At 42.5% G+C, this 19241-nt stretch overlaps 1 protein-coding gene across 3 annotated transcripts; it reads right to left on the bottom strand.

The window, feature by feature from the left end:
* Positions 1-327: 327 nt before the first annotated feature.
* LOC133818176 (protein FLX-like 3) lies at positions 328-6897 on the bottom strand. Of its 3 annotated transcripts, none has more exons than XR_009885815.1 (7): positions 6700-6897; positions 5918-6458; positions 5604-5749; positions 5409-5491; positions 5169-5294; positions 1077-1194; positions 328-817 (listed from the first exon to the last, which is right to left on the bottom strand). XR_009885815.1 is itself a non-coding variant. In XM_062250901.1 (6 exons), the coding sequence occupies exons 2-5, from the start codon at positions 6445-6447 to the stop codon at positions 5211-5213; spliced, it is 843 nt and encodes a 280-aa protein (XP_062106885.1). In that variant the 5' UTR covers positions 6448-6458; positions 6700-6897; the 3' UTR covers positions 328-1194; positions 5169-5210. The 3 variants fall into 3 exon arrangements, 1 of the variants encoding a protein (XP_062106885.1); XR_009885816.1 differs by having other exon boundaries at positions 328-748; XM_062250901.1 differs by having other exon boundaries at positions 328-1194.
* Between the last annotated feature and the right edge of the window lie 12344 nt (positions 6898-19241).

Here is a 19241-nt window from a genome sequence, read left to right as displayed (position 1 = left end):
ATACTATCATGTCAAATTCATTGCAAATCATGATTTAAGTCTCATTTATTCACTAGATTTAATATTAATTGTTGATCTAAAATAATTAATTAATTAATTATATATAAAAAGGTAAGATTTCCCAAATGCAAAATGTGATGATTTATATTATGTTATTCAGTAAAAATGTCGATAACTATTCAAGGTACAAATTCTCCACCCAAATTTTTTTATAAAATAAGCTTAAAAAATATAATTTCGCCTAGTTTTTCTATAAAATACGTCCAAGAGCTCATGCAGCTCTAAAATTATAAATAAGGGGTTATATAATAAAAAGAGAAAATGGACTGATTTAATAAGCATCATCACTAAATTCATTTTCTATCTGAGCGTGTCATAAAAATTGTGTGCGCCTAAATTTTAGGTCATCATATGCCTTCTCTTAATGTGTGTGGTAGATATACATAAATATATTGAGCAGGTTAGAGATAGTCAAAACGAAATTCCACATGCGAAAGGAATACAACTAGGAGAATTGCTAAAGCTGAAAGCAGAAGGCGTTGCCATTAGAGTAAAGCTTTGCAATGATGAAACCTCCTTACCACTAATCAAGAACAAAGGGGTAACGAGAACCCATGATGAAGATGCATTGGCTTTACTTCAAACAGTCCAAAGTATGCAAATTATGTCTTAGACTTCAAAACAAATTCCCCACATTCTTTTCCGACCACCAAAAAACCATCACAGTAGCCACCAAATCCAATGCCCACTAGCACATAGAGAAATTATGAGCTTCATCGGGGAGCCTAGTTTCAAAAGCTAATATGAAACCACTCCTCTGGCCATAATAATAAAGTTGATCAGTTTAATGGTAAGGGCACAAGGCAACAAATTTCAAAGCCTAAAGTACTTTCCTCTTTGTGCAAAGGCTTATACTGAACTCAGGCAATTTCTAAAAGGCAATGGCAAACTGCAGGGAGGAGAATCCTTCTATAGATATTTGCTTGGCATTATAAGTGAAATATTGAAGGATTTAACTTTGGCAACCATATTATCTACCAATATAATCAGCAATGTAACTTTCTGAATATGCTTACCAACATCCCAAAAAGACCTGTCAAATACTTAGTTTTCACCATAGCTAAGTCATATTAAGGTCGTCCACTCCTAGAACCCTCGATAGTCAAGACCGGTGGCCTACCTTCCATCTGCATTCTGCAGCACAGTAATAAACAGAAAATTAAAACAAAAAGAGACAGTAATTAACCATTTTTTCCAGCAAAAACAAACAGATCAATACAAATGCAAATGATTCCAGAACACAATGTTGGCTGCCAATATTAAAATAAATAACATATATTTAAAAGAAGTATCATGCCGGTGATAGCTTGTAAAAGCACAACAAACAAGCATGATCATTCCTAAACTAAAGAATCCTGACAAGAGTGTACTTTCTAACCCAACAGACTCATCAAACCTTTCAAATGGACTTTACCCCCCAAGATACCGGGAAAGAAGAAATGCTCTTTTGCCCAGCAAAGGAACATCAAGATTCACGTGTGAAGGGACAAGCGAAATAAGCCATGTTCTTCCTTTCCAATGGCCAATTCACCACTTCACTTATTAAGATACAAAGTTTAGAGCACTCATGATGAATTATTTAAAATAGATATACTTTCAAAATATTATAAAGAAAATGATCAAAAGAGCACTCCACCCGATTCTCTATTTTATATATTTTTTTTACAAATTGTTATATTATCTTCTAAATCTTCTCTACATTTAGAGATTAGTATACCTTTTAAACTTTTTTAATAATATCTCCCTCCTCTCTCTTCATTATTTTATATTTGAAATTAATCAAACAAATTAAAAAATATAATATTTAAATGATACAAAGAAAAAATAAAGAAGCTAATGTATGGTGTAAATGCAAAAGATAGAAAATGTAGAATTCTGGTGATGTATTTTAAAGAATAGAGTAGACACCATTGAAAGTACTCTTACCTATATTATAATCTTATTCAGTCCTCTTTCCTTTCTAGTTTCACTATTAAGAAAAAAGCACACATGGTAACACTATAATCACTCCATAATTGTCCAACTCCCATTCACTTGCATAAAATCAAGTGATGATTATTCGTTGAGCAAGCTGAAGTTAGGTACCGTCAAAACTTAATTGCCTCCATTGTTGTGTGATTTCTGTTTCCATTTTACCTTCAATAGGGTGTTAAACTAACCTACCCTGACAAATCCTGATGGGATGAACCCAAATTAACCACATACACCAATACTACGATGCTAAATCCTACCTCAATTATAGTATTCATTTCCTTTAAATCAATAAAGGTCGAAAATAACATATGCAAGCACTATGGATATAAATGTATACGCATCAAACTTCTGGAACTCTAATTACAGATTTCTTATAAACAAATTAATCAGCTACCACTCCAAACCGAAATCCAATTTTTAGAAGGCTTTGAGCTCCAAACCAAGATCGAACTTATTGCCAATGGCATTTATAAATGTGTATTCATGTACAGGTCGTCATGTACATAAAGGACTTTTGTAACCTACCCACATTAACCATAGTATTGTTAAAAGATGAAACTCTAAAAATACTCGCAATAATAGCTAAAACGAAATTATATTTAACAATTAAATTCACTGGAAGGACAGTTACTTATTAGAATATACTTTATAGATAACTGAATTGACTCCGAAGACCGAATTCTATGGTGGAGAATACTCTAATAATAATTGGGCATGAGAGACAGTATTGCAAAAGAAAGGTCTTGCTGATAGAGCTGGCTGGGGAGATGATACTAGTTATCAGGCCAGAGAGCCAATACCAAGAAAATAAGTGTCGATTTCACTTCCCTCGAGCTTGAATGTTAGAGAAATTGTGATGCTATGATGAAAACCACCATGTATAATATCAAAAACACCCCGCAATACGTAAATCAAAGATCTTGGCCAATGTTGCTTCCTTAGGTACTCCATGTTCAAGAATGAATCAAACTGAAGACTAGAATCTACATTGTAATCGTGGTAAATGTCGCCTCCATCCAGTATGGGAAACGCCTCACTCTTTCTTCTAGAATTGCCTCCAAACAAGTATCTAAAAGCTACAAGCTTAGGTTTCTATTAATCAAGGTTAAAATAACTAAACTCACCCAAAAAAACCAAATCGTATTCTTAAGAAAGATGTTGCAGCTACTATCTGAGCATAACTACTTTTAAGAATACTAAAAGGGATGTTATTATTACTACGAGCAGCAAAAGTGTTGAAGCTTCAAAACATGGAAATAGCAAATCATAACAAAGGCAATAAACGAGCAAAACTATGATACTAATAACTACCGAAGCCTAAATAAAGTCAGATAAGAAGCAAGCACTGAGAAACTAAGCACATGATAGTGGTTTTAAATGTCACTAAAAAGTAGAGGAGTGTAAAGTTTGAAACTTCCCAAGTAAACTTTAAACAAGAAAATTATCATGGAAAAGGAAGACAATAATCAATATATACTTGCAAGTTAAAAGTGAAATATGTTTAAAATCAAGATTGAAACAGAGTGAAGGATTAGGATGGAAAACAAACAAAATATATCAGCTATGACTAGTTGGGAAAAGAAATGCAAGATTCCATACCCACGAAATACGAGACAGGATACTTGCCTATATTCTTTCATCATAGCAGTTGGCTTCCCATCACGTGGCATGTCACCATCTTTCTTCAGATACTCCTAGGTCATCCAATGCATGAAGCACATTGATTGCCATTGGTGGTCAGAATTTCTTGTTGACAGATTTTGCAGAACCAAGATTTAGTTGTAAAAGAAGTGCCCATATTTCACAACTGATCATTCTATTTATTATGGGAGCAACACTAATGGTTGGCCATTCCTTTGAAAGCCTTTCTAATACTTCAACCTCCTTTGTTCTACGTAAAATTTGTTCCACATCCTCCAAACCATCCTCATTCCACTATAAACCAAATCTAATAAATTCTTTACTGAATACAAGCATAGGCTCTTACACACTTCTACAGTTCACAAGATTTCTCAAACTCCACCTTGTCTATCTAATAAAAATTCCATCTTTCATAATGCAAATCTAGTGAGACCTAAGTATCCCCATATCATATTAAAATATATATCACTATTCTAAATCTACCGATACAATGACCTTGCACCCTGCCATCCAAAATATGAGCTCTTCCTGATCCAATAGGACCAATGCCCTCAAATATCTTTATATATACTATTATAAAACTACTAGAACTTTAATAATTAAACTCAAGAACTTCAATATACTTCCATTCTCAAAATTTTCTAATTCAGTAGGACCAATGCCATTAAATCCCAAATCCCAATTCTAAACAATAGCAACTAAATAAATAGAATGTCAGCTATTCCAAAGCGATAAGCAATTAATTCAAATCCACAATAAACAAGTCCTTATAACTCTATAATAGTAAAATTGTCACTATTATTTTTAATCTCCATTAAAACATGAAACCTTCATAAACAGGAAAAAGTGCATAAGTAGCAGCCCTCCATCGAAATAACTTCTAGAATGCCATTCTCCAAGCAGCAACTAATTCCCAAAGAAAAACACTTTCTCCAAGTAAACTCAATACCATAACTTATATTATTTACTTCCACCACACTGCATTCCTATCTCATGAAACATGCACCATGATTTTGAACTTCAACAGACAGCATCAACTTCGGCAGCAAAGACCAAATTCTGTGCATGATGTCTATATTACTTTGCTTCACTGTATTCTGCACTGTGCTTGCTTCAGCATCCACACTAGCACCACTTGGAAAAAAGAATCCAAACCAACAACAAGTACTAAAATACAATTTCTTAAGTCATTAATTATTTGCTTCTGCAACCAACCTCCCAACGCTCCAAGGAGAGGAGAGAGGAAAGTGTGAGGAAATGAGACCAAGAGAAACTATAAAACCAATTATGTGAACTATTCATTTATGTAACATATAACCTTTTAAGGGAAATATATCAAAAACATCTGCATCACAGTTATATAAATGAAACATTGTCTCTACAGCCTACATTAAAAAAAAAAAAAAGCAATAAAAACCCTATATATGGCAGTTACAGGTTACCAACGAATTCAGAAAAACTACTATATATGAGGCATGCACACATAGATGAACCTTTTCGCTTCCTGGCTCTTCTCAATCTGTCCAATAACCATCTCAACGCCGATTCATGCGCGATTTCTCAGGTGCTCCCCATGAAGCAGAACCCGGTCCATAAATAGGTCCTTTGTCAGCAACACCCTAAATAACAAAAACATAAGGAAAGTGAATCAGCTGACCAGAAGGCTCTTAGAAGATGGCATCCTAGTTGTGGCACAAACCCAAATGAAATCCAAATTATATGAGCAGACATACCATGTGAAGCCCATATCCATCTCGATACGGAGCAGCAGAGAAACTCCCATCTGGGCTGCTGAATTTCATCCCATATGGTCCCCCTATAAAACCACATATAATCATAGTATGAGAGCACAATGAACAATGAATCAATTCAATTAAAAAAAATGCTTGCTTGCACCTCCCATCTTGCCAAAAGAGGGTAGGATCTACCTGCACCCCATGCTCTTCCATCAGCATTAGTGAGTTCTGCACGTAATTTCTCAACTTCTCGAGCCATGGAAACTAAGTTCTTCTCCATTGACTGTCTCTGTTCCATCAGCTCAATATTTGCTTTCTTCTCATACTCGACTGCAGTCCTATTAAATAAAATAAAATAAATCAAATCATGAGGCAGCTAATCTAATGGCACTAATTAAATGTATTGTCATACATTATAAACATAGCCTAAGTTCAAGGAAAAATCTGCATATTACATAAACTATGTGTATGTTTATATACATATAATCAGACATCTAGGCACAAACCTAGTCTGCATAAGCTCCTGGTGCAGACCATCAATCTCAGCTCTCAAATGAGGAATCTGTTGATTATCAACTTGCAACCTTCCAACTTCAAGTTTAAGAGTCTTTACTTGGGAAGACAGCTCCTGCTTAAGGTCCTTGAGCTTCTGAACTTCCCCACGAAGTTGTATAGCCTCATTTTTCAAAGGCTCGGCTGCTCGAAGATCAGCCTCCAGCTTCATACCCTTCTCATAAAGCTCCCTGGACCTTAAATCTTCTTCAGCACGAATTTCCCCAATGGCAATGTTCATACGATGAAGCTCCTCCTTCGCAGCAGCAAGCTCACGCTGCAATGCAATTCGGTCTTCAACCAGCCTCCTATTATCACCCAACAGTCTCCGCATTTCACCATGCTGCAATTCAAGCTCCTCCTCCAACATTGCTGGGTGGGGCATCGGCCGAGACAAATGAGGAGGCCTAGCATAAGGTCCTTCAACAGGGTATCCACGCCTGTTATTCATGACTTCACGGGCAATACGGTTTCTAGCAGCCATAGTCAATTACCCTGAAACCCATAAATTATTAAATAAAACCCAAACAAAAATTATAGTCATCTATTTGAATTGCAAACCAAATAATAGGAACAATCAAACAATTAGGTATATATTCTTATTATGCTAAAAAAAAATGAAATGGAACAGAAAATAAACCACATAATTATAATCTATAAACCAACAAAACACAAACTGAAAAAATAAAACGCAAATTTAATCTAAACTGGAAAATAAAAAAAACGAAACTCTTACCACAATCGAGACCGGCGCAGCGGTGAGGGAGAGATATGGGAAGACGGCGGTGCGCGGAAGTGGCGGCTGCAGAAGGAAAGGCGTCGGCCGAGGAAAATAGAGAGGGTGAGAGAGATGGTTCGGGGGAAGAGAGGGTGAGAGGGAGAGGAGAACCGTGAGAGTGAGAGATGAGATCTGACAAATGAGGAAGAAGAGAGATGGGCGCCCGACCCGTATCAAGCCCTAAATGAAAACGACAACGTTTTAATCTGGTGTTTTTATTTTTTAACAAAAACTTAGCCGGCGCGATAAAGGCGCCTGAAAAATGGGCCTTCCAAAAACGACTTGCGATAATTATCCCTGGTTTCAAAAGTATTCTTTCTATTTAGGTGTCACGGGTTAATGCTTAGAAAAATGTATTTTTGAGAAGTGAGATTCTAAAATGAAAATTTGAATTTAGTGATTAAAAATATATTTCTGTATTAAACTGTTTTTGAGTTTTAAAAAAGCTAAATTTGTGATTGGTATTAAATTTGAAAATATAACAGAAACTGAATACGTGATTGATTCAGCTGAATTTGAATATTATTTTAATTTTATATGTTTTATATACATAAGTTGTATAATATTAAATTTTGATTTATCAATAGATTTAATTAAGTAAAATTTAATTATATTGATAAATTAAAATCTATATCTATCTATATATATAAAGGAGGGCTTCAAGGAGATGATGTGGCACTCTAAAATTACTCCAAACTATTTTTTCTATTTTCTCCTTAAATCTAATTTTTTTATTCATTTTTATTAATAAGGAGATTATTGACCCTCGATTTAGCCAACTGACACGGAGTCAAAATATGAATGATATAGACGAATATGTATAGATAATAACGTAATGACAAAAGTAAAGAAAACACAGTAATTTATAGTGGTTCGGCCCCAGAATCTGGTAATGACCTACATCCACTTAGAATGATATTGATATGGGAACAAAAGTGTGATCAGAGAGCTTGGGCTCAATGAGTTTCAGCACTCCTCATAAACAATACTAGTTTTCACAGATAATTTCTATATTTCTATGGTTTTTTGGGCCGCCAAAAAGGTCCCTTCCCATGAGCCATCTCTTGCTTTTTATAGGCTCATGGAGGGTTGCCCAATATTGTTACAGATATTATCCCCTGAATCATGGGATATTCAGAAGATTGCATGAAATAAATTCGGGATACATAAGATCTTTCCATAAATGTTGCTTTGCCAGCGGAACCACCGACCAGTCTGGTCGTGGTAAAAACAGGTCTGTCCTGCTTCTGGTGTGTCTCCTGGTCGATACTCTAGCAGACGCTCCAGGTGTCAGGCACGTGTCAAGAGATTATTCGCCACGTCACAAATGCTAATTTATTGGATAACATTTGCCCCCCAAAGTTTATTTACTACGAACAGTAAATAAACTTTGAGCGAACGACACTTCGGTAACCCCTCCTGACGTGTCAGAGCCTTTCGTGCGTTCTTGAAAAAAGCAAACCACTCCTGTCTAATCAAGGTTTTTCAGTTTCCCAGAAACAATTTTGACGGCCATTACGCTTCCCCATACTTCGAAAATGGAAAACTAATGATCACGCCTTTTGAATACCAAAGACAAACTTATATAAGGTTACTTGAGCCATTTTCTTCCTTTTTACGCACGTCATCTCTTTGTCGAAAAACCCTAAAAACCAGAGCTTTACTCTCTCCGGCGAACCTTCCTTCGTGCTGTAGGATCAGACGGTGGGCTCATTGACTTCCGAAACTCTCATTTCCATCTTCACGACCACTTTCCTTGGTAAGTTACTCTGAAACTCCATGCTTCTAACCTTTCGTGGTGCATGCTTTTAAATGGTATACTGTTTGAATCTCTTGGTTTCTGGTTTTTTGAACGCCTGTAGATAAGATGTTTTTTGTAGTCAAAGTATGCTTTTGAGTAGGTTTAAAACCCAGGATTAGCACTTTTTAGGACGTAGGATCGAAGTAGCATTTCGATTTTTTAATCCGGTTGGAAATAATTTCTTCCCGTTGCGAGGGGAGTCGAAAAAGCTTTTCAGGAAAACTTTTCACTTTCACCCTTTTGGACCGCTTTTTAAACTGTTTGCGCAGAGAGACTTAGTTAGAATACTGTTATATAAAGGCTTAGCTTTTATACTTCGACCAGCGTTACTTTAAGAATCTCCTAGATCCCTCTGACCTCGCCTCCCCATTCTTCTGTTTGCAGATTTTAATGCCAGATTTGTGGGGAGGTGAGAGACCCATCGACGACGACCTCCTTGCCCAACTGCTCGAGGGAGAAGAACAAATATCCGATCACATCCACCAGATACCCTTCTCACGAGCCTCTTCCAGACCGCACCCTTCTCCTTCTATGGCCCGTTCAAAATCCTCTGGCAAGAAAAGGCCCGAATCTGAAAGTAACCCTTCTCCTTCTGCCCAGCCTGACTCGCAGGCGGGGGCTCCCTCGACCAGTGGTTGAGAAAATCTTACTCCTGACCCCAATATCCAAACTAGGGCTCGTCCTCGTCATCGCAATCCGCCCGATGTCGAGTGGTACACTCCTCCAGCCAGTTCGATGACTCCTCGGATGGTCGCGAACTGCTTCAGAAAATACCCCCTAACGGGGGTAACCATTACGCGTCCTACTGCGGAGCAGAGGGCTAACCGTCCAGGAGGGGCAAACAGCGCCTGGTCCCGGTATCACATTGAAGCGGGGGCTTATCTCCCTCTTCATCCTTTCTTTGTGGGGGTGGCCAATTATTTCGGCGTCGCTCCCTTTCAAATAACCCCTAATGGATAGAGGATGTTGGCTGCACTCTATGTCCTGTACAAACTTAACAAGTGGCCAGAACCTTCACCTCATGAGGTTAATTACCTCTTTGACCTTAAGTCCAATCCTCAACACAACGGGACGGGCTTTTTTCACTTCTGCCATCAGGAAACTGGCCGGACGTTTTTGAGTGGCACCACCCACATATCAAACGTGGGACATTACAACAAGGAGTACTTCTTTACTCCGGATATATCCAGCAACAACTTGGCTTTCGCGAGAGGAGGTACAATTTTGTCTTTGCCTTGGTCGATACTTTATCATAGAGTATTTCCTTTCGTCATTTCTCAAACTCGACTTGCTTTTCAGGCCCCTGGTTGCGCCCGACCCCAACACCAGATATGGTGTCGAGGTCTGACACTCTGGCCAAGATGTCTGCCACTACCAAATGTGTCAAGACCTTGACACAAGAAAAGAATTTGAGGTCGTCTGGCCTTCTGGCTCCTCGCCATGACAATAGAGGGTCCGAAACGGACGAACCCACTGCTGGGGGGGTTCCCGAGCAGCAATTTCCTGTGCCCTCTCCAAGGAGGGGGCCAACAGGAGTTACGATCAGGGAACCCACGGGCAGCCCTTCTGCAGAAAGGCCTTCTGCTCCCCAAGGCAAGGGGAAAGAAAAGGCCAAAGAACCAGTTGTTGACTTGGAAGAGTCTTCTGATGACAATGGTAACGTTATTTCGCTTTTAAATGGTCTGCCAATCCCCTGTCACATGTTTGACGGGGATGGCAACTTTACATATGCTCCAAATCTAGGGCCAAACTTCTTCATGCCAGAAAATGAGTATATGATTAATAGAGTCAATAGTATAGCGACCAGTAGTTGTAGCTCGGGTATTCACTTTATTATCTTCTTTCTGTTGTATTACTTTTTTCCACCTTTTTCTTCCCTTATTAACCTCTTGTGTTTATTTTCATGCAGATATGTCGACTCCCAATATCTTTGACATGTACCAGGCCGAAGAGGAAGAGGAAGTCCCTCAACTTCAACGGAGGTCAAAGAAACGAACTGGTGAAACCAGTCGAGGCCCTTCAGCCAAGAAGAGTCGACCAGAAGACCCTCCTCAGGGTACTCCAACCGGGCAAAGTCCTGCGCTAACCGGGCGAACTCCTACCCCTCCTCCAGCTCCTTCTGAACAGCAAAACACCCCTGCTCGATCCAATCCTCCACCTGCGCCTGCTAGGGAGCATCTTTCTCGCGAAGAGGCTCATGAGGCCAGGCTCGTGAGCCATACCATTCGATCCGCTAAGGATCGAATTGAACGGATTGGCAGAGGTGAGCGTGTTGGGGCTGCCATGATCCAAGCTGTAGAGCTACCAGTCGATCAGATCCTGAACAGGACTCTGAACGAGATCTCCAGCGTAAGTATTTCTTTGTTTCTCGAGTCTTTGTTTTTTCAGTTCTCGTGATGAGTCTTGACTTCTTTTTCGTTTACAGGCCTTACTTTCTGCCATTACTGCTCGTACCCGAGCCCAGGCCTACTTTGAGCAGATTGAGGTTAAAGTTCTCGAGAAACATCAGGTGAAGGCGGCTGAGGAGCTTTCGGCTGCTGAAGCCAAACATGCTAAGGAGTTGGGGACGGTGGTCCAAGAGCGGGATGCAGCGGTGACCAAACTGTCTGCGGCTGAAGCTGCTAAAGATGCAGCGGTTAAGCTGAGGGAAGAGTACCGGTCGTACAATAAAACTCATCTCCGCGAGATCAAGCATCTGGAGGGGGTAGTCAAGTCTAAGGACGAGACTATTGCCACTCTCGAGGGCAAGCTGCAGCAGTCGGAGCTCAACAACTCCAAGAATCTGGAAAAGTATAAGAGGGCGACACTCCGATGTTTCTATAACTTTTGGAAACATAATCGGGGTGCTGACTTTAGCTACCTTTCAGAGGAGGTCAGAGTTGCGGAGTTGGCTCGGTGCGCTGCTCAACTGGCTGAAGAGGAGGCGAGAGCTGCGACTCCTGCAACCCCAAGCGTCGTTGGTTTGGACGAAGAAACCATCGAGGAAGAGACTGACCAGGTTGTTGCCCAGGATCCTCCTGCCCCCCATGCCTCTTAATTTATTTAGCTGTTCTTCTTTCTTTTTAAACACACGACCCACGGGTCGCAATGTAAAGACAATAATTTCTTTTTAAACTTTGCTGCACGGGCAGTAAATCTTTTTGTTTGAACAATTACATCCAAGCAGCAATGCTTGCGGTGTAAAAGCTTAACTCTTGGTGTTATAATATTTTTACTTATTATAACGTTTGTCCGTATGACCGAACTTAGCATAGTACTTTGGCATCATATATTTTGAAAAAATACCCTAAGTACTTGAAGCATGCTTTCACTCATTTTGTTCATGTGTTTACATACCTTGAGAGTATGCTTTGCTATCGATGTGCCTTATATGCCCCCCAAGTGATCGAGGAGCTCTTAGGTCCTTGGTCACTTGCCTTGACCATGGCCTGTTCGAACATTACTGTTCGAGCGGAAAAATGATACTTGTAATACAGCAAAACAACACACGTAATGAACAAATACTTGTAAATGTAAATTCACAAAGTTTGCCAAGAACGACTGGCTGAGCACAGTCCCTTATAATTTCGTATTAAAAATGGACTAATCATGTCTTTACGAATGATTCTGAAACAGAATCTTACATATACGAGCAGTTAGCCATACACCGTGGCTAACCCTCTTTGCAAAACTTGTAAAAATTAATGGGGAAAATTTGAACAAGCCAGTCCTTTAAGAAGGGCTGTTTATTGATAATAGTTGCGCATGTGTTCTCCATTCCAGTAACATGGAACGAGATCTCCGTTTAAGCGTGCAAGTTTGTAGGTGCCTGGGTGAAGGACTTCTTCAATCTGGTAAGGTCCTTCCCAGTTAGGTCCGAGCACGCCGGCAGTGGGGTCGCGGGTATTCAAGAAGACTCGTCGTAACACCAAGTCTCCAACGTTGAATCTTCTTTCTTTAACTTTGGAGTTAAAGTACCGGGCGACTTTTTGTTGATAAGCAGCAACTCGGAGTTGAGACTTTTCTCGTATCTCATCAATTGAGTCTAAAGACTCCAGTATTAGCTGGCTATTTTTCTCTTGATCATACGTTAAACGCCGATGTGAGGGGGGATCTATCTCGACGGGTATCATGGCCTCATACCCATAGGCTAAGGAAAATGGGGTATGCCCTGTGGCTGTTCGATGAGATGTTCTATATGACCAGAGGACTTCCGGTAGTTGTTCTGGCCATGCTCCTTTCGCTTCTTCAAGTCTTTTCTTCAGGGTGTCTTTGAGGGTTTTGTTTACAGCTTCGACTTGCCCATTCGCTTGGGGGTGTGCGACTGAAGAAAATCTCTTGATTACCCCATGCCTTTCGCAGAAATCGGTGAACAGGTCGCTGTCAAATTGGGTTCCGTTGTCTGAAACTATCTTTCTGGGCAAACCATACCGGCACACAATGTTCTTGATGACAAAGTTGAGAACTTTCTTGGTCGTTATGGTTGCGAGTGGTTCAGCTTCGACCCATTTTGTAAAGTAATCGACTGCCACAACTGCGTACTTTACTCCTCCTTTTCCTGTCGGTAGTGATCCAATTAAATCTATTCCCCATATTGCGAAAGGCCACGGGCTTTGCATCTGTTTTAGCTCGTTTGGAGCTGCTCGTGGGATTTTGGAGAACCTCTGACATTTATCACACCTTCGTACGTACTCCATTGAATCCTCGTTCATCGTTGGCCAAAAATAGCCCTGTCGAAGAATTTTTTTCGCCAAACTCTGCCCCCCAGCGTGATCTCCGCAGAAGCCCTCATGCACCTCTTTCATGAGTTCCTTAGCTTTTTCTGTTGTAATGCACCTGAGCAGTGGCATTGAATATCCTCTTCGGTACATAACACCGTCGAGCAGTATGTACCTAGCAGCTTGTCTTTGTAGAGTTCTGGCTTTGTTTCTATCTACTGGCAATGTCCCATTTGTCAGATACTCCAGGTAAGGTGCCATCCATGTATCTTCTACTCGAATTTCCATGCTGGCTTCGGCTGCATCAATGCTTGGTTCACTTAATCTCTCTACTGGGACTATGTTCAAGGTGTCAGCATCTTTGGCACTTGCAAGTTTGGCCAAGGCGTCTGCATTCGAATTTTGGTCTCGCGGAATTTGCTGGAGGGTGTATTTTGTAAACTGTGCTAGCAAATCTTTTGTTTTATTAAGGTAGGCCATCATTTTTAACCCTCGTGCTTGATATTCTCCCAGGACTTGATTCACGACCAGCTGAGAGTCGCTGAAAATATCGAGCGCTTTTATGTTCATCTCCCTGGCCATTTTCAGTCCAGCGAGGAGTGCTTCGTATTCCGCTTCATTGTTTGACGCTGCGAAATCAAACCTGATTGCGCAGTGAAATCGATGCCCTTCGGGCGTTATCAATATCACTCCTGCTCCAGCGTGAGATTCATTAGATGATCCATCTGTGAATAGTTTCCACGAAGGAGTCTTGTCTTGAGGCATGGGCGCCTCAGGTTTCTCGCACAACTCGTTGCTGGGGAGTTCGGTGAACTCCGCAATAAAATCGGCTAAGGCTTGCCCTTTTATTGCTGCTCGCGGTGAATAAGTCACGTCGAACTGTCCCAATTCGACCGCCCATTTTAACAGTCGTCCAGCCGCCTCAGGTTTTTGGAGGACCTGCCGAAGGGGCTGGTCGGTCAAAACCGTGATAGGATGGGCTTGGAAGTACGGTCGCAACTTTCGGGAAGCTAGAATTAGGCAATACGCTAATCTTTCGATCGGTGGGTATTTTAATTCTGCACCGATCAGCCTTTTGCTGACGTAGTAAACAACTTTCTGCACGCCTTCTTCTTCCCGTATCAGTACCGCACTAGCAGCAACTTCGGTAATCGCCAGATAAATATACAAAGTCTCTCCTTCCATTGGTTTTGATAGGACAGGAGGTTGCGACATATGAGCCTTTACTGTCTGGAATGCTTGCTCGCAGTCTTCCGTCCATTCAAACTTTTTATTTCCCCTAAGTAGATTGAAGAATGGAACGCACTTGTCAGTTGATTTTGAGATGAATCTACTAAGGGCAGCTATCCTTCCGGTCAGGCTTTGGACATCCTTGATCTTTTCTGGCGACTTCATATCGATCAGGGCTTTTATCTTGTCGGGGTTGGCCTCGATTCCCCTTGAATTCACTATAAATCCCAAAAACTTTCCTGACCCGACTCCGAAGGAACATTTGAGGGGATTCAACTTCATATGGTACTTATTTAACACATCAAAGCACCTTTGCAAATCCTTCACATGTCCTTCAGCCTTCTTGGACTTTACCAGCATGTCATCCACGTATACTTCCATGCTTACTCCGATCAGCTCCTTGAACATGTGGTTGACCAATCGTTGGTAAGTTGCACCTGCGTTCTTCAGTCCAAAGGGCATTACTTTGTAACAATATAAGCCCGTATCGGTCCGAAAGCTGGTATGATCCTCATCAGGGGGATGCATGCTGATCTGATTGTAGCCTGAATACGCATCCATGAACGAAAGGGTCTCATGCCCAGCGGTTGCATCGACTAGCTGGTCGATCCTCGGGAGTGGGAAGCAGTCTTTTGGGCAGGCCTTATTGAGGTCTGTAAAATCCACACAGGTCCGCCATTTGCCGTTAGGCTTGGGGACCAACACCGGATTGGAGACCCATGATGGATAAAACGCCACTCTGATGAACCCATTTTCTTTAAGTCTTTCGACTTCTTCTTTCAAGGCTCTTGATCTGTCTTTATCGAGCAGCCTTCTTTTTTGTTGCACCGGTGGAAAGACTTTGTTTATGTTCAGGACATGGCTGATCACCGCAGGATCTATTCCGACCATGTCTTTATGTGACCAGGCGAAAACTCCCTGGTTCTCTTGCAAGAATTCCACCAGCGCCTATTTCGCGGTAGGTTCTAAATTCTTCCCAATCTTTACGATTCGAGTCGGGTCTTTTTCATCGAGATGGACCTCCTCCAGGTCCTCGACGGGTCCAACATTTTCTTCAAAATACCCAAAGCGAGGATCCAAATCTATATCCTCACTTTGGGCAACACCCTATTTGGTGACTTTTCCACCTGATTGGGTTTGTCTGTCTTCCGTCATCTGCAATCGTTCTGGGGTAGCGCTCCTCGATGTTCCACTTTTTGCCTTTGTGATCGAGGCGTTATAGCACTCCCTGGCTTCCCTTTGGTTTCCCAAAACGCATCCTACCCCTGCGTCCGTTGGGAATTTCATGGCTAGGTGCCACATGGAGATGATGGCCCTCAGTTCAACCAGTATGGGTCTTCCAATAACGGCGTTATACGCTGAAGGACAATCGACCACTACAAAAGTGGCGAGTAATGTCCTTGAAGCAGGCGCTGTACCCGTTGTCACTGGGAGTTTGATCATTCCGGCTGGAGCGAGTCCTTCTCCAGAGAAGCCGTATATGGTTTGATTGCAGGGCTCCAAGTCCTTCACGGACAGCTTCATGCGTTCCAGCGTTGATTTATAGAGGATGTTCACTGAACTTCCTGTATCGACCAGTATTCTTTTTACCATCATATTGGCCATTTGGATATCCACGACCAGCGGATCGGAATGTGGGAACCGGACGTGTTGGGCATCGCCCTCAGAGAAGGTTATCCCGCACTCCTCTAAGCGGGCCTTTTTCGGCGCTCGGTCCTCTACAGTCATCATCTCGATGTCCTGGTCGTGGCGCAGAGTTCGAGCATATCGTTCTCTAGCCTTTCCGCTATTTCCAGCGAGGTGTGGGCCTCCACAGATGGTTAAAAGTGTTCCGGCTACGGGGGCAGGCTGTAATGGTGGCGAGCGTTGGCGTGTGGACGTCTGCTCGTTGCCACCTGGAGCTTCTCGTTGGGAAGTTCCCGAGGCCCGTACGTACCTTCTCAAGTGTCCTTGTCTAATGAGGAACTCGATTTCATCTTTTAGCTGGTTGCATTCATTAGTGTCATGTCCATAGTCGTTATGATAACGACAGAATTTGGTAGTGTCTCTTTTCGAAATGTCTTTTCGAATGGGCCCAGGCTTCTTGTAGGGCACGCTAGAGCTTGTGGCCTGGTATACCTCTCCTCGAGACTCAACGAGGGCAGTGTAGTTAGTGAACCTAGGTTCATAACGATTACTCTTGGCTCGCTTATTGTCGGAGGTGGAAGGCTCATTGTGTTGCCGTTTCCCACCATTCTTGCCATTACCATTGCCGTTTCCGTTGCCCTTGCCGTTGCCATTTGGTTTGGTGCCATTGGCGGCTTTGGCGGGTTCGGCAGCCTTCTTGCCCTTGTTCGAGGATTTTCCATCATCGGCAATGGCTTCTTCGAGTTTGATATACCGATCAGCTCGGTCTAAGAATTCCTGGGTGGTTCTGACCCCATCCTTACGAAGACTTTTCCATAGGGGCGAACGGCGTCTCACTCCCGCGGTTATAGCCATCATCTTTCCTTCGTCCCCGACTGTCTTTGCTCCGGCTGCCGCTCGCATAAAGCGCTGGATGTAATCTTTTAGTGATTCTCCATCTTGCTGGCGGATCTCAACCAGTTGGTTTGCTTCGGTCGGGTGGACACGACCTGCGTAGAACTGTCCGTAGAACTCCCTTACGAACATTTCCCAGGAAACTATGCTTGCAGGTGGGAACTTAAAGAACCATTCCTGCGCGGCTTCAGAAAGTGTTGCAGGAAAGATCCTGCACCGAGCGTCTTCGGATACCTTCTGAATGTCCATCTGGATTTCAAACTTATTCACATGCGAGACGGGATCTCCGTATCCATCAAAGTTCGGGAGCGTGGGCATCTTGAACTTGCTGGGAGTCTCTGCGTTGGCTATTCTTTGGATAAATGGAGTGCCCTTTCTTCTATCGTGGTCAATATAAGAGGTTCTTCCTCCGACCAATTGTTGCACAGCCTGATTTAGTGCGTCTATCTGGGCTTGCAAGGCAGTAGGAATAGCTACGTTCTCTGCTGCTGGGGGGATGTTCTCACCATGCTTCTCTCGACGATCATTGAGTATGTCTCTTAGATCTTCCTCTCTTCTCCGTTGCTCGCTACCTCCGAGCCGGTTGAAGACATTATTTTGCCGGGGTTGCCCCCCAGCATCTTGTCTATTTGGCTGATCATCTTGAGGTATTTGGCTCCTGCTCCTACCTTTATTTCCGTTCCTCCCATCAGCATTGTTCTTGCCTGAGTCAGCCTCGTTGTAGCCGTGGCCATCTTTGAACTTTGACTGGCTATGGTAAGACTGGTTGTTCCCTCTATTCCCGTCTCTGGCAGAAACACCCCGAGCGTTAGGGGGTGGCCTGCGCTGGTCGCGATGTCCCCGTGCATTATCATGCTGCTGGGATCCACGGACCGCAGAGCCTAACTCCGAGTCTCTCCTGTTACCAGGAGGGTAGTGACCCCTGTTCGCTTGGTGTGGCCCATCATTCTCGCGGCGTCTAGGACTACGAGGCTGTCGCTCGGCCCTATTCTGCCTTTGCTGCGGGGGATTACCTCGAGCAGCGTGGGATGGTGGATCTGCCTCGGGGTCCAGTGGGACGTCGTCATGGGGCATCTGGGGCTGTTCAGGCCTTTGCGGACTTGAAGGATGGACTGGTGGGCTAGGATTGGGACCTCCCTGGGGTGGCCCAGTTTCAGGTTGATTAGGCTGCGAGGCAGGCGCGGCCTGATTTCTGGCCAACAGCAAGGCCGCTTCAAGGGCTGCCATGGCCTCAGTCTGGCGGCGATCCACCTCCGCCTGTCTCTCGCTCAACTCCGCCCTCTGACGATCAAGTTCCTGCTGCTGTCTCGCCATAGCTTCTGCGACAGTCTCTTGATTGGCTCTCAGACTAGCCAGCTCTTCCTGCAACGTGCCCAAGGTGCTCCTCAAAGTCGCATCGTCCATTTCCTCCTCTTCAAAATCTAGTTGCGGTTCATCTTCCGCCATGCTTGCTGGGGGAGGAGGAGGTGGCGGATTCGACGGTGCAGCGGCGGCGGTCTGAGCAGCTTTCTTCCCTGCTTTCGCCATTAGTTTTATCAACAATGATGAGTCGCCCTCTCAATGAAAGCACCAGAATGTTGACCCTCGATTTAGCCAACTGACACGGAGTCAAAATATGAATGATATAGACGAATATGTATAGATAATAACGTAATGACAAAAGTAAAGAAAACACAGTAATTTATAGTGGTTCGGCCCCAGAATCTGGTAATGACCTACATCCACTTAGAATGATATTGATATGGGAACAAAAGTGTGATCAGAGAGCTTGGGCTCAATGAGTTTCAGCACTCCTCATAAACAATACTAGTTTTCACAGATAATTTCTATATTTCTATGGTTTTTTGGGCCGCCAAAAAGGTCCCTTCCCATGAGCCATCTCTTGCTTTTTATAGGCTCATGGAGGGTTGCCCAATATTGTTACAGATATTATCCCCTGAATCATGGGATATTCAGAAGATTGCATGAAATAAATTCGGGATACATAAGATCTTTCCATAAATGTTGCTTTGCCAGCGGAACCACCGACCAGTCTGGTCGTGGTAAAAACAGGTCTGTCCTGCTTCTGGTGTGTCTCCTGGTCGATACTCTAGCAGACGCTCCAGGTGTCAGGCACGTGTCAAGAGATTATTCGCCACGTCACAAATGCTAATTTATTGGATAACAGAGATGATGTGTCATTCTAAAATTGTTCCAAACTACTTTTTCTATTTTCTCCTTTAATCTAATTTTTTATTTATTTTTATTAATAA

Source organism: Humulus lupulus, chromosome 2 (assembly GCF_963169125.1).
Source record: "Humulus lupulus chromosome 2, drHumLupu1.1, whole genome shotgun sequence".
NCBI lineage: Eukaryota > Viridiplantae > Streptophyta > Magnoliopsida > Rosales > Cannabaceae > Humulus > Humulus lupulus.
The sequence above is the reverse complement of the archived record's forward strand: the minus strand, read 5'-3'. Positions and strand labels throughout refer to the sequence as shown.

Excerpts from the sequence above, each read along its gene's own strand:
- LOC133818176 (XM_062250901.1), bottom strand. The coding sequence starts at position 6,447 with ATGGCTGCTAGAAACCGTATTGCCCGTGAAGTCATGAATAACAGGCGT. Across the intron at positions 5,750-5,917 it reads CAGGAGCTTATGCAGACTAG|GACTGCAGTCGAGTATGAGA; the intron begins GTTTGTGCCTAG and ends TTTATTTAATAG. Across the intron at positions 5,492-5,603 it reads TGGAAGAGCATGGGGTGCAG|GGGGACCATATGGGATGAAA; the intron begins GTAGATCCTACC and ends GTGGTTTTATAG.